Here is a 13042-nt window from a genome sequence, read left to right as displayed (position 1 = left end):
TGGCAGTGAAGGCTGGTATGGCTGCACCAGGAAAACAGGGTGACAAACAGCCTTCATGTCAGTGGTGTGCAAAAGGGATGCTCGGAAGGAGGCCTAGAGGATTTGAAGCTAGATAAAATAACTTGAAGGTAGGAAGAGGAAAGTCTAGGCTGAATCTCAAGGGAAATTTTCTGATGGGATGGATCTTGCTGGGAAGTGTCTCCCACTGTCCCAGTGCTTCCTGGTAGAGGACTGATCCTGTGGAAGGTATTGGTTCCTGGAACCAGAAGTTTTAGGCAAGAACTAATGCACTATCCTGAGGCATCCTCAAGCTAGTATCCTTTCAGTAGTCCTAGGGGATTTTTCTCCTGTTCAAGAGACCTCTCTAGCCATGTAATGAAGATGTGTTCTACCCAAGCTCTGCCATGTCCCTGCTGACACATCTGAGTGTGGCCAGAGAGCCCAGCTCTAGTGCAGCAGGCAGAACAGTAATTTGGTGTTGCATCAACTCAGCAAAACGTGTTTGTGGCATGCCTGAGGCATGACCTCTGCCTTACCACTGTTAGGAACGTGGAGACACTGGAGGCAGAAAAGCTCTCACTAAGATTTGACCAGCAACCAAAGCAGGGCAGGCATAGTCTTACAGGAGAAATAGTTGATAGTGGGGAATCCAGCCCTTCAGTGTATTTTTTGGAAGCCAAAGGAAGAGTAGAAAATACGCAGTTTTCTACAGTAAGTGTTTAAAATCATCAGGTTGTTTTTTTGGTGTGTCTTTATGAGCATACTGGGGTTTTACTGATCACCAGGCTGGGGCAGGATTAGCACTTGCTCTTCTGCAGTTGGAGTAGAAGAGTCCATTGGTTTTATTTTTGTCTTCTACCAGCTGAGGGCATGGGCTCTGCGTTCCTAACAAGTGTTGCAAGAACCTGAGACATGGATGACATCTACAGACTCTCGTGCTCTCTGTCAAGGGCATGCCGTGGTTGTCTCTTGGTTTCTTATAGGAGCTCTGTGTTTGGCATGGAAAATTGGGGATATGTTGTGCCCTGCACGGAGAAGCATTACTGGAGTGTGTATTTCTCTAGCCTTCTGTAAACTTATTTGGTGTGTTGGCACCAGACTCCATAACCCAGGTAATCCCTTCAAGCCTGTTCCTGTCAGCGGGTGGACCAGCTGTTCCCCCTGGAGCAGGGAACCATGCAGCTGTGACTGCATGGCTCTGTGGAGGCACTGGTCTGTCATGCAGGGAGCAGCTCAGGAGAGGACTGTGACTGTGCTGAGGGCTGGGAAGAGGATGGGCTCAGCATCAGGGTTGAGCCAGGGGCAGCCTGAAGGCCTCAGTTGGCCCCAGCAAAGTGTGGAGCAGAGCCCAGCCTCTTGTAGACCATGTTGTTTCCTCCATGCCATCAGGGGTGGAAAGAAGAAGATCTAGTAGAAGATCTGGTGTCCCACCTCTGTTCTGTGGCTTCCTGCGGTCTCACACATGCTCTGTTTCCCTTCCCTGAGGACATTGGTCTTGGGGCAGGGCCTCTGCATGCTCCAGTGCCCTCCTCCTCCCTGCCTCAGAGCTGCCTGCGGAGAGGTTTTGGCAAAGCCGCGGAGCCGGTTTGGGCGGTGCAGGCCTGCCCAGCCTGGCTCCCGTCCTGCTCAGGGCTGGTTACTGATTACTTTGGGCAGCAGGTGGAGGAGGCCAGGGCTGCCGACGATTGGGCCCCTGCCTTTGCTGGCTGGTTTCAGGAAGCAGCACCTGCGTTTCGCTTGGGACGGGAGTGCTGGAGCAGAGTGGAGAAGCGCCGTCAGCCTGGGGCTGGGCTCAGGGAGCAGAGGGTGAGGGGAGCCGGCCCCTGTGCCACACCCCACAGGACTATGCGCACCTGTCCTTAGAGGAGACGCTGCATGGAGGATCTGAGACGGGAACCACGGCTCCTCAGCTGGGAATATGAGGATTGTGGTGCTGTACGGAGACGGGACCTGGCCGGCTGCAGCGACACACCCAGGGCCACAAGGAGGCTGTACCCGGGCAGCCGAGGAGCAGACAGTGCCTGGGACAGTTCCAGCAGACAGGAGGACAACTCCGTGGACCAAGAGAGCAGGAATGGAGACTGCAGAGGTTTTTGGAAGGGACAGATGCAGTACATGGACTGCAGGAGAGCAGACAATGTTTGGGAAGGCAAAAGACAGGATATAGAGGACAGAAACTACAGGGTGTGTGAGAGGGAGGGTGTTCAGTACAGAAATTGCAGTTCTGAGATAAGAGCAGGGCGGAACAGAGAGGACAGAGTACCTAGGCAGTATAGGGAGAGAGGAAGGCAGTATGGAGAGGATAGAGACCTTCGAGACTGTAGGGAGGGGGGAAGGTGGTATCAGGACTACAGAGATCCTAGGGACTACTGTGAGCATGGAAGACATAGGCACAAGCAAGAGAGGAATTCTGGGGAGTATAGGGAGAGGAGAAGGCAGTATAGAGAGGATGGAGGCAATCAAGTATACAGGGGAGGGGAAAAGTGGTATAGAGATGATGGAGGCCCTAGAGCATATAGAGAGCAGGAACGGCCACATGTCAGAGACCAAGTAGATGAAGAAGACTGTGAACAGCACAGGAAGCCCAAAGGCCATGTCATGGAGCACAGCAGTCCAGACAGAGATTGTGAAGTTCCTGCATTTGCAGTCAGGTCCTCAGGAGATGGTAGTGTGAACCTGGGGTCAGATACCTGCTACACACAGTTCGAGACATGCGTCATTGACTCTGACAGCTGTGGGGAGCTGGAAGGAGAAGCCCCAGGGCCTGGGAGGCCAGCCAAGAACAGCAGCAGGGCAGCAGAGCACTCGAGGGTCCGCACGGGCCGGCCCGACTGGAGCCAGCTCTGGGAGCAGGAGGCCGAGGAAGAAAACAGGGTGGGCTCTGTGCTGCAGAGAAACAGCTTCTACAGACGGACGGCTCCCAGTGCCCTGCGGCACTCAGAGTTCGTGCAGACCAGGAAGAAAAACCCAGGTACACAGGGAAATGGGGGGCAATTCCCTTGGGTGTGCCTTCACCCTGCCCTGGCACCAGAGCAGCACGAGGAGCCTGGTGCACGTGGGTGGCCAGCACAGCCAGCCTCTCTCAGGAAGGCTCCTCCCTGGCACTTAGTGAAACAGCATCAAGGTTGTCACCCCTCCCTGCAGCCTCTGCAAGGGGGTTTTGTGAAGGCCCAGGTGGGAGGGAAGCACAGGTGACACAGACTCAAGGCTTTTCTGTTGCTCCTGCATGGTTTTGGTGCACCCTAAAACTTGTGGCCCTGGTTTGTCTGCTCTCTCAGGGCTCAGAGGAGGTTCCTCATGAGGGAGAGAGTGAGATGCTGGCGTTATTCCCACTGCCTCTTTATAACCCAGCATTAATAGATTCTGTAGGAACCAATTCCTGAGCATGAGTATGGCAGCTGTTCACAGGCAGCACAAAGCAAGAAATAGAGGAAGCTGTTGAAGCACTCAGACATATGCAGAGAACAAGTACTCAGAGTTGCCTAATTCACCTGGGCAGGACACCCAGGCACTTGCATGTTGGGGGGCTGTCACCAGTGGGAATCTCTTGCACCCTCACCCCTCAGTACTGCAGTGGTCCCTTGCTTGTGCTACAACAGTTGCATGCCCTGTGTCCTGGGTCCCCAAGCCATATCCAGATCTCCAGTCCCATCAAATAGCACCCTGGAGCTGCAGAATTACCAAAGTGGAAGGCTTGGGCTGTTTTGGCATGGTTGAAATCATTCCCTTGATGCTGTGGCTGTGTCAGAGTCAGCTGCAGACAGATTTGTGCAGCTTTGCTTGTTGGTGCAGTAATATTGGTGGGGGTTGAGAGGACGTGGCAGCAGGGTGCTGGGGTCTGGGCAGAGGGACAGAAGGAGCCCTTTATCATGGTCAGGCCTCCATGTGTCTGAAAACTTGTTTGTTCCTGTGCCCTTTCTGTCAGCATCTGTCTCATGTAGCTGTGTAAATTCTCCATGAAGTGGGATTGAAATGGAGAGGAAAACTGCAACAGCCAAAGTGATGGCAAAGCTGGAGGCAGTGCCTACCTCTGCCTTAGCAAGAAATCTGTCCTCTGGAGATATTTGATTAAGCAGGCTCCAATGGCTGCATTTCTGCACTCTCAGGCCACCCTGTAAGGGTGGGACTTTGCTCAGCTGTGTCCCCAGGGTGAAGAAAGGGAGAGGCTTTGTGGTGCCAAGACATCCAAAGGGCAGCTGGGGAGCCAGGAGGAGGCCAGGAAGAGTGGGATGGGAAATGGTCCACAAAGCCTTAGGAGGCTGGAGCATTTGCTGCTTCTCCAGCTTTTGCTAGAGCTGAAGGGACAGACTATGATGCCAAGTGAAAGCCTATGCTCTTCAGGATTATAGGATTCTTCTCCACTGTGGCAGGCTTGGGGCATGGGAGTAGCTGTGAGAGGTGCAGGGCAGGATGCTCTCATCATCTGCACCAGTGTCTCACAGCAGAACAGGAGAGATGAAAGCTCCAGGTATTTCAAACACTGTCTGTCCATCCTGTGGCCTTTTTCTGGCTGCAGTTGTCTGTTACTTTCCCTCCCCTTGCCCTGCTGGGGCACAGTGCTGGACCATCTCTCCTTGGCATGTACTGCTTTGCTGCTGCAGCTGCCTCAGTGTGAGATCCTACCAGCACCTCCCCAAAAGAGCTCCCATTTTGCTTGGCAGCAGATACCTCCTGTGCAGCAGGCAAAAGTCAGCTCTGGTTCTCCCTCAGTGTGTGCTCCAGGCACCTTTTCTAATGCTGTTTACTTCTCTAACAGGTTCCTTCTCCATCCATGGAGTAACAGAATTTGTGACTTTAAAGCCCCAATACAGATCATGGAATCATAGAATGGTTTGGGTTGGAAGAGAACTAGAGGGGCATCTAGTTCCAATGCCCCTGCCATGGACAGGCATGCCACACTCTAGATCAGGTTGCCCAGGGCCCCATCTGACCTGCCTTGAATACTTCCAAGCCAGTGGAGATGATCTCTTCTGTTCACAGGGTTATCACACTTCTTACAGATTTCTGTACAGTGTAACTGGGTGACAGCTGCAGGGTTAGAGCACCTCTTCTGGGATAAGACTCAGATGTCTGAGTGCCTGACACATCAACAGGAGAGCCCACCTGTCATAGTTTTGCTGCTTAGTCACTGTCATTCTTAAAGGTTTTGCATGCTAATGTGTTGCATTTCAGCTCTGAACCCCAGCCTTTTTCTCCTAAATTAGAGCTTTTTAGTTGATGGATATTCTTCTCAGGCAGATACTGTAATTAAGTCATTTTTCAGTCTTCAGTTCTTTGTAGGGAATGGAGTCTTAAAATACCCATGTCAAAGACTCAGAGGAAGACCTTTCAGTGTTTATTCTTCCTGATGCTCACTCATTTTTCAGTTCAGACTCTTTTGAAACAGAGGACTTCAGAGCTGGGTGAGGCATTCTGGATGGGTGTCAGCAGTAGTTTACCTTGCTATGCTCCTGTGCCCTTGTCCAAAACCCCAGTGGTCCTCTGCAACATTCAGGGAACTCCTGTTGAATTTTGTCTGATCAAGCCAAAAAATTACTGCCCAGAATACAGTCCTGCATGAGGCTGTGTTTCTTGTTCCATTAATACAGTAATGCATCTGTCTGCATTAAACCTGCTTGGTTTGAGTAATTCCATCTTATTCAGGGTACCCTGCATCACTCAGTGACTCATATGCCTCGTCTTTATTTGTGATCCTGTTGAATTGATCCTCACTTCTCCGCATGACAGCAGTGATTTTCCATTTACTCTATTATGTGGGATTAAGTAAATCCAGTCTCTGGAGAATCTGTTTAGAAATGCCTTCTTTTCCGGATAGTCTCCACTCCACTGGCAGTGGATTTTAAAGGTGGGTTGGTTTTTTTGGGTTTTGTTTTGTTGGTTTTTTTTGGTTGGTTGGGTTTTTTTTCTCTTTTTGCCTTATAGAAAGAAATGAGCAGAAAATTTATTGCATAATTCTACCTTTTTGCCAGGTTTGCCAAAAACTGTACTCACTCTGCCTAATTGTGGGATTGTGTCCTTGTAGGATTTCCTTTGTCCTGGATGGAAATAAAGATCCATTATAAAGTGGCATTTTATTTCCTCATTTTCCACAAAAGATGAAAACTGAATTCTACCATCCATGGATTTTTCTTGATGTCTTTCTTTTCTCATTTTTCTGTGACATGTCTGTTATCTCTTATCTGGCTTATTATGTCTGTTTATATATTTATATTTGCTGTCTTTATTGAAGCACAGATGCGGGACAGACTTTTCATCAGTACTGTTCTCCATGTTTTTTGAATTGTATATTTAAAACATCCTTTTTAAGAAGGATTTCATTCAGCTTTCATTCTTTTGTCTATCAGAGGTTTTGCTCACGCTTTTGTTGATGCCCTGCCTCAGTTTTAGCAGCTTAGCTATTTTACACCATCATATTACTTCACTTTTTTCTTTGTCAATGGTTGGAATCATTCTCTGCTCACACTGAATGCCATGGGGCTGTCTGGGCAACCAGAGGCGGTTTGGAGCCATGGTTGTGGTCTTATCTGGCATAGAGACATCCCAACAAAGCTCTGCATTAGGCATGTTTAGGATAACAAGCCACTCCAATGGCTCTGGAGAAGCATGCCTGTTCTGTCCCTGTTCAGCTCCCTAGTGTATCACCAATGTCTGGAGTAAGAGTTTTCACCCCAGCCAGATCCTGCTCCTGGCAGCCAGTTTAGCCTTTTGCTCAGATTAATTATTCCCTGCCCTAGTTTCATCGCCCCCCCTCTCATGGTCGGCAGTGGCTCCTCCCCTCCTGGCCTCCACATACTTCAAATATTTGCAGCTGGTTTGTTTTGTCCTGAGTCACTGCTTGACTGTGCTGAGCCGTGGGCTGGGGCCGGGCTTGCCTGGCGGCTGGGAGCAGCTCCACCGGAGATCCCTGGGATTGTCCTGGTCCCTCTCCAGGGAGCATTGGTGCCCGTGGGATGCTGCCAGGTGAGCCCTGGGGGGCAAGGCAGGCATTGGGGTGAGCCCTGCAGCGTGGGGGACCTGCATCCCCTTAGATCTGCTCTGTTGGGTCAGCTCTGCTCAGGGAAGATCTCTAATTGCATGTGTGCTCCCACGAGGAGGCTGGTTAATGGCAATTCAAGGTTTTCATTAATTGAAAGAAAGTTGATGGCAGTGACATTTCTCAGACGAGCAGGATGAGCAGTGTGATTGCAATAGCAAACCACAGCCTCCCCAGGAAGGGCAGAGGTGGGAGAGTGCTCCATCTTCACACCCCATTGCCAGGGCTGGGTTAGGAGCTGCTGCTGGGTCTCTCATGGGTGCAGCAGGGGTATAGCAAAGCTCAAAAGCAGGTGCTCCTGGGAGGCTGTCTCAGACCATCAACCGAGGAGAAACAGGAGAACAGAATCTCTGAGAATTGTGATGGAGAACTTTGTTTTTGGAAATGTATTTCTGAATGCCTATTTGGCAACTGTGTCATGGGTAAATATGAATTTGTCACTGGATTGGAATTTGTTGGCTTCATTAAAAATACAAGTCATATTCCTGCAGGCCAACAAAGCCCATTCAAGCTGTGGTGTATGTCTTAGCATCTCGAAAGTTGATGTGCATGATGAATCAAATTGAAAGATAACATCTAAATAGAAAATCTGTGGAGTAAAATGGAAATGTGTTTAAAAAATACTTACTAGATGACCAAAATCTACAGCTGTGAAATGGGTGGGTTTAGCTAACTGCTTAATAAGCCTCATTTAGGGAAAGCTGCTGTTAGACATACAAGGATGTGTGACAAACAAGAAAAAATAAATTAATGACAATTAACAGAGATAGTATGAAATGCAAAAAGTAAGAGTTTTTAAATGCATCAGAAACAAACACTAAGCAATACATATTGGTTGGATATAAGAGCCAAATATTACAAGATACAGATATAAGAGCTAAATAAATTCTGTATTTGAATATTTTGAGCTGTAAGTGTTTGGAGACTTTTGAGTTAATTGCTGAAGGAGGATGCTGGACTAGGGATAAACAACAAGAGTTCGAAGAGCCTTAACTGCAATGTAGCCTTGTTTTTGGAGGAGTCTTGAAATGTTCTGAAAGAGCAAGAAGGCCAGAGGAGAATTAATTTGTATGAGTTTTCAAAATCATCCAAATACTGATACAATGCACAAGTGATGCCCAGCATTGTGCCAGGTCATCCAGGCTGAGCTGATAACTACTGTGGGCTTAAAATCTGTGCAATGAAGGTATTAATTTCCCTTCCATAGGCAGGGACTTGAGACTTGCCAAAGAAGGGTGTCACGGAGCTGGCAGTCTCACAAGTGTGGGTTGAATCCTTGCCACAGGGTCCTTTCTGTAAGGGCCTGACCTAGATTTACTTGCCTGGGGTTTGCTTGGTGGAGCGTGGGGAGCTGCTGCATTTGCCAGCAGTGCTGGGCATCCCCAGCTCTGTTGAGGGGAGCTGGAGCCAAACACATGGTGTGACTGCAGTTAGCTCTGGCTAAGGCTGGGAGCACAGCAGGGTTGTTTGGTGGTGCAGTAAACTCCTGCACCTGCACTGAGGTGTCCTGTACAAAACTTAACGTGGTGGCATTTTTCCTGGGGCTAAATATAAAATCCTGTTCTTCAACCAAAGAAATGTAATCTTTTCCATTTGTTTTCCCTAATGCTGCTGTATGGGTCATTTCTGGCTGTGATTTTGGCTTGTCTTAATTTTCAAGATTCTTCCCAGCCCACCCCATGCAATAGTATCATCTCACCGCCCACCCCCTCTGGGTTTCACACACCTGTTTGCATTGCAAATTAACACCTTCCTCTTTCTTCCAGGCTGCCTTCCCACTTGAACTTGCTCTCCTGCAAAACAAATGCCATGCCTTCTTTAAAATAACTCATTTGTTGTTACTTCATTAACTCCCTGAGCCACAGAGACCTGCTGACTGTATTACCTTAGTGCTTAGTTGTCCCTCCTGTACGTTTTTCTGCTCGTATCCTGTCCAGGCTCCCAGTGCTGTGTCTGGGGATATCCCTGTTGGTGTTTGTGGAGGACCTTGCACAGCAGGGCCCAATCTGCTCCTAACTTATCAAATGCTGTAGAAATGCAAAGAGCAAAATAAGTTAAACCTGGCATCTGCTCTGAGGCCCTCCTTGTGTATTCCTGCTGCATTTGTGTTGTTGAAGTTCATCACTGGGGGCTGCTGGAAAGCCAAGACAGGCTCTGATGGGGGAGGGGGGTTAGGCTTAAGGATACTTGCCAGTAGGAATCAGTGAGGCCTTTTCTTCCCAGCAATTGCCTACTAAATGAAGTGCTGGTTGTGTCACTGAATCCTCCTCCATGGAGCTGGTTGTTTTGCCTCTCCCGAGGCTAGATTTCAAGGCAGGGCAGCAGAGATGCCAGCTTAGAGAGACAAATATCTTCCCTCCCACATTGAGGGCATCTGTGTTTCAGCTGGGTTTCCCATTTGCCCGGCTGGCACTGGGAATGATTTTGAAGTTGTTCTTTCTGCAGAGAGGCACAATGGTTCATGCTCAGCCTGGATAGCTCTAAAAACTTACTGTTTGACGCTGATGCTCCAGGTTTCTGCCGAGGCTGCTCTGCAATGGGAAGGGCCAAAAGGGCTGGCATGGTTTCAGATAATCATGGGCTGAGTCAGTGTCTCAGCTTGGGTGTCTTTTCTTTCTTGGATTGTTTCAGTGTGAAGACCCTGGCCTGGAGGAGCAGTGGACTTAGGCTGAGGCAGCAATTTTCCCATCCTGTGTTTCATGCTGCTGTGCTGGGGGTTGCCATCACCCCACAGAGCACGGCTGGGGCTGCTTGCAGCCTGCCCAGCAGCTTGGCAGAAGCACTGGGAGCAAGGGGGTTTCTTAGGGCTGTGCACAGTCGGTACTGTGGTACTGGGATAAATCCCAAGCCCTGCTACGTGTCCCTGGGATTAAGCAGGGCTGAGCCTCTGTTGTCTGACGCTGTCACTGGAGAGGTCAGGGACCTCTGGAAGTGCCTGTCCTGTAAAAACATTCCTGGAAACGTTTGGACTGGGGCATGTCTGCAGCTCTAAAAAAATTCTGCTGATGGAGGGCAGCTGGGGCTCCGTAGCAGACGGCGCATTTGTGGAACCAGCCATTGACATGAAATGGGGTACCCTAGGCAGGCTGGCGCTGCAAGGTGCTCCGTGCTGCCCTGAAATGGGGGAGCCCCGAGTGTTCCTGGCCTCGAGGAGTGACCAGGGAGGGGTCGGGGGCAGCACTGTATCCGTGGTTTCGGTCCGGGGGCGCAGCCTTTAAGCGCAGGCAGGTGGGGCAGAGAGCGGCGGGGCCCGGGAATCCGCGGGGGATGAAAAGTCTCAATGGAGGCGGAGGGGGCTGGGCCGGCCCGGGGCCGCAGGTGGCACAGAAAACCAGGAGGAGAGGCGGCCCGGGGGTCCGGACGGGGCCGCGGAGGGCGGCCCGCAGCCCCGGGCCCTGCGGGCGGGGCGGCCCTGCCTGGCCGCGCTGGCCGGGCTCCAGCTCCAGACTTTGCCGGCGGCAGCAGCGCTGCCGTGCCCGGGGCCCTCCGCGGCCATTGAGATGGAAATGCCCCGGGCCCGGAGAATGGAGACCCTGTTCCCAGCCTGAGGGAGGGGCGGCCGCCATTGCCTAGCGGGGGCTTCCCTCCGTGCCTGCAGCTCCCGGAGCCGCGGCTGGGAGCGGAGCCGGGCCCCGGCCAGCACCAGCAGACCGTGTGGGGCAGGTTTGTGCCCGCCGTGCCGGTGCCAGGGCTGTGCGGCGCCCCTGGTGCTGCCAGGGTGGGCTGTGGGAGCAGCCGAGTCTCCCTGCAGCCTGGGGATGGCCCCTCTGGAAAGGCCCTTGGACTCTCAGTAGTGCTGTTGCTCGGTCTCATGGGTCACATGTGTAGCAGTTCAGGTGCTATTTGTCTCCTGCCCTGGTATCCTTGCTGGAGCATGCTGATCTCGATTATCTCTCTTGCAGAGATGACTCTCCTCTCCTCCCAGACACCGTCCCTGGAGCCATCCTCGGCCACCACCGAGAGCGCAGAGCAAAGGATGCTGGAGAAGAGGGCCAAGGTTATTGAGGAACTGCTCCAGACAGAGCGGGACTATATCAGAGACCTGGAGATGTGTGTGGAGAGGATCATGGTGCCCCTGCAGCAGGCACAGGTAGAGCTGGGAAGGGAGGGGACACTGTGGTGCAGCACTGGTGGATTGGTGTGAGATACTGAGTCCATTTAGTTCTCAGAGGGGACTACGCAGAACCCATAGAGGAAATTAAAGCTATTCCGAGGGGAGGAGGGTGGTTCCCGCGGTTCCCTGCACCGGTTGCAGTAAGCCCATCTGCTTTGAGATCCTGCTGAACCCTCATCCTTGCTGGGAACGAGACCTAGCAGCAAGTATTACACATTGAATTTTTTGGTGCAGGAAAAGGTCCCCTTTGTTTGGTTATAGGTTAAATTCATTGACAGGAGAAATAAGATACGGGGTCTTGGCATGGGGACAGATTTAGTGGGAGGAAAAAGAGAAAACCAGGTGAGCAGAGGCAGGGGTGGAATTGCTGGGAAAGAGAAGGGCACGTAAGGAGTGAGACTTTCAGTGCATTGAGGACAAGGGAATGCGTTCAGGAGTCACTGTGATGAGAGGAGGTCACACCAGGTGCCTGCTGTGAAGCTGAGGACTGATGGGCCGCAGGAGGGTAATGGGGGGGCTGTTGAGTCTAACTGGGATGTGTTCCCCATTCAGGATATCTCTTTTCCCATTCATTAGATGCAGAACATAGACTTTGAGGGCCTTTTTGGAAACATCCACATGGTAATAAACTTCTCCAAGCAGCTGCTGTCCGCCTTGGAGGCTTCAGATGCCATCGGTATGAGTTCTGCTGTTACCCATTATCAGAAGGGTGGGGTGGGCATTGCTAGTGGCAGGGCATAACAGTTAAATGATGGGAGAGGATCAGTGGGACTGGGCTTTCTCCCTGCTGGTACCCATCACCACTCATCATCAACAGTGAAGCCCAGGAGATCTGTGTTGCCCCAGGGGTCACTATGCTCAGACACAGTGCCTGTGGCTGTCCATTTGGGCTGGGCCCTTTGCCCCAGAGTGCTGCCAGCTTGGGCTGCCTGTGCCTTTGCTCTGTGGCTCCTGTGACCATTATCTCCGCTATTCCCCTGGGAGACCTGGATTGGTTGAGCTCTCTGTGTTGGTGGGTGATGGGGAGGGGTCCTGCATGCTGTAGCAGAGCTATTTTTTGAGCTGTGTGTGTGGAACGGGGACACTGGATGTCTTATCAAAAGACACACCAGTGTTTTTGGAGGCAGCTGGGGACCAGGAGACTCTGAAGTTCTGCTTTGCTGCTGTCTGCAGGACCAGTGTTCCTGACACATCGTGCAGAGCTGGAGAGTGTCTACAGGGTGTATTGCCAAAACCATGATGAGGCCATCGCACTGCTGGAAACCTATGAGAAGGATGAGAAGTTGCAGAAACTACTTTTGGAGCTGCTGGATAGCCTCAGGTTTGAGTCTCCTCAGGTGGCAGCCACCAGGCTGGGATAGGGGGATCGGTTTCCAACATCCCTGCCCCTCTTCAGCAGTGTTTAGATAGTTCAGGTGGTGACTGCAGAGGGTCTGATGGTGGCACTACATAGTTGACTGGGCTCTGGGTTCACATGGCCCCCTGCACCAATGCACATGGGCTAGGAAACTTGTAGACCCCCTTAAAATCTGCATAGAAGCCACCAATGTATAGAGAAGGTGGCATGTCCTGGACTGAGGGCTCCTGTTGCCCAAACCCTGAGCCACCATGGCTGCTGAGGAAGGAGCTGTTTTGCCTGGCTCAGTGAGTGCCAGGCTCCAACTTGTGGAGCCAACTGCCCCAGGAGCCAGCAGTGCCAGTGGCTGCTCTGGGAGGACAGGGATGCCCACTGCCCTGACAGCCTCACTGGGCAGGGCACAGACACTGGCTGTGGGATTGCACACCTGCCACCCCATTAACCCTTGCTTTTCTTTGCTTTTTGGCACTCTGTGGGCCGGCAGGAGCCTGTACAGTGAATGGTGAGTACTTCCTCTTAGTCCCTGCTTGTCTGTCTG

General features: G+C 51.5%; 1 protein-coding gene across 6 annotated transcripts in view; it reads left to right on the top strand.

Annotated features, from left to right (window-relative positions):
* Nucleotides 1-13042, top strand: part of DNMBP (dynamin binding protein) — a 33126-nt gene that overhangs the window by 14445 nt on the left and 5639 nt on the right. The window contains exons 1-5 of one of the 6 annotated variants that reach the window (XM_064716778.1): nt 2501-2971; nt 10936-11123; nt 11724-11823; nt 12321-12468; nt 12989-13006. In XM_064716778.1, the coding sequence (XP_064572848.1) occupies nt 2599-2971; nt 10936-11123; nt 11724-11823; nt 12321-12468; nt 12989-13006 (827 nt within the window). In that variant the 5' untranslated portion in view covers nt 2501-2598. Of the gene's footprint in view, nt 1-2500; nt 2972-5756; nt 5846-6821; nt 6961-10472; nt 10697-10935; nt 11124-11723; nt 11824-12320; nt 12469-12988; nt 13007-13042 lie in introns of those variants that run through there. The other 5 variants (XM_064716781.1, XM_064716779.1, XM_064716780.1 and 2 more) reach the window with 5 other exon arrangements.

This window comes from Zonotrichia leucophrys, chromosome 6 (assembly GCF_028769735.1).
Source record: "Zonotrichia leucophrys gambelii isolate GWCS_2022_RI chromosome 6, RI_Zleu_2.0, whole genome shotgun sequence".
Lineage (NCBI taxonomy): Eukaryota > Metazoa > Chordata > Aves > Passeriformes > Passerellidae > Zonotrichia > Zonotrichia leucophrys.
This window is presented reverse-complemented; position numbering and strand designations above follow the sequence as displayed.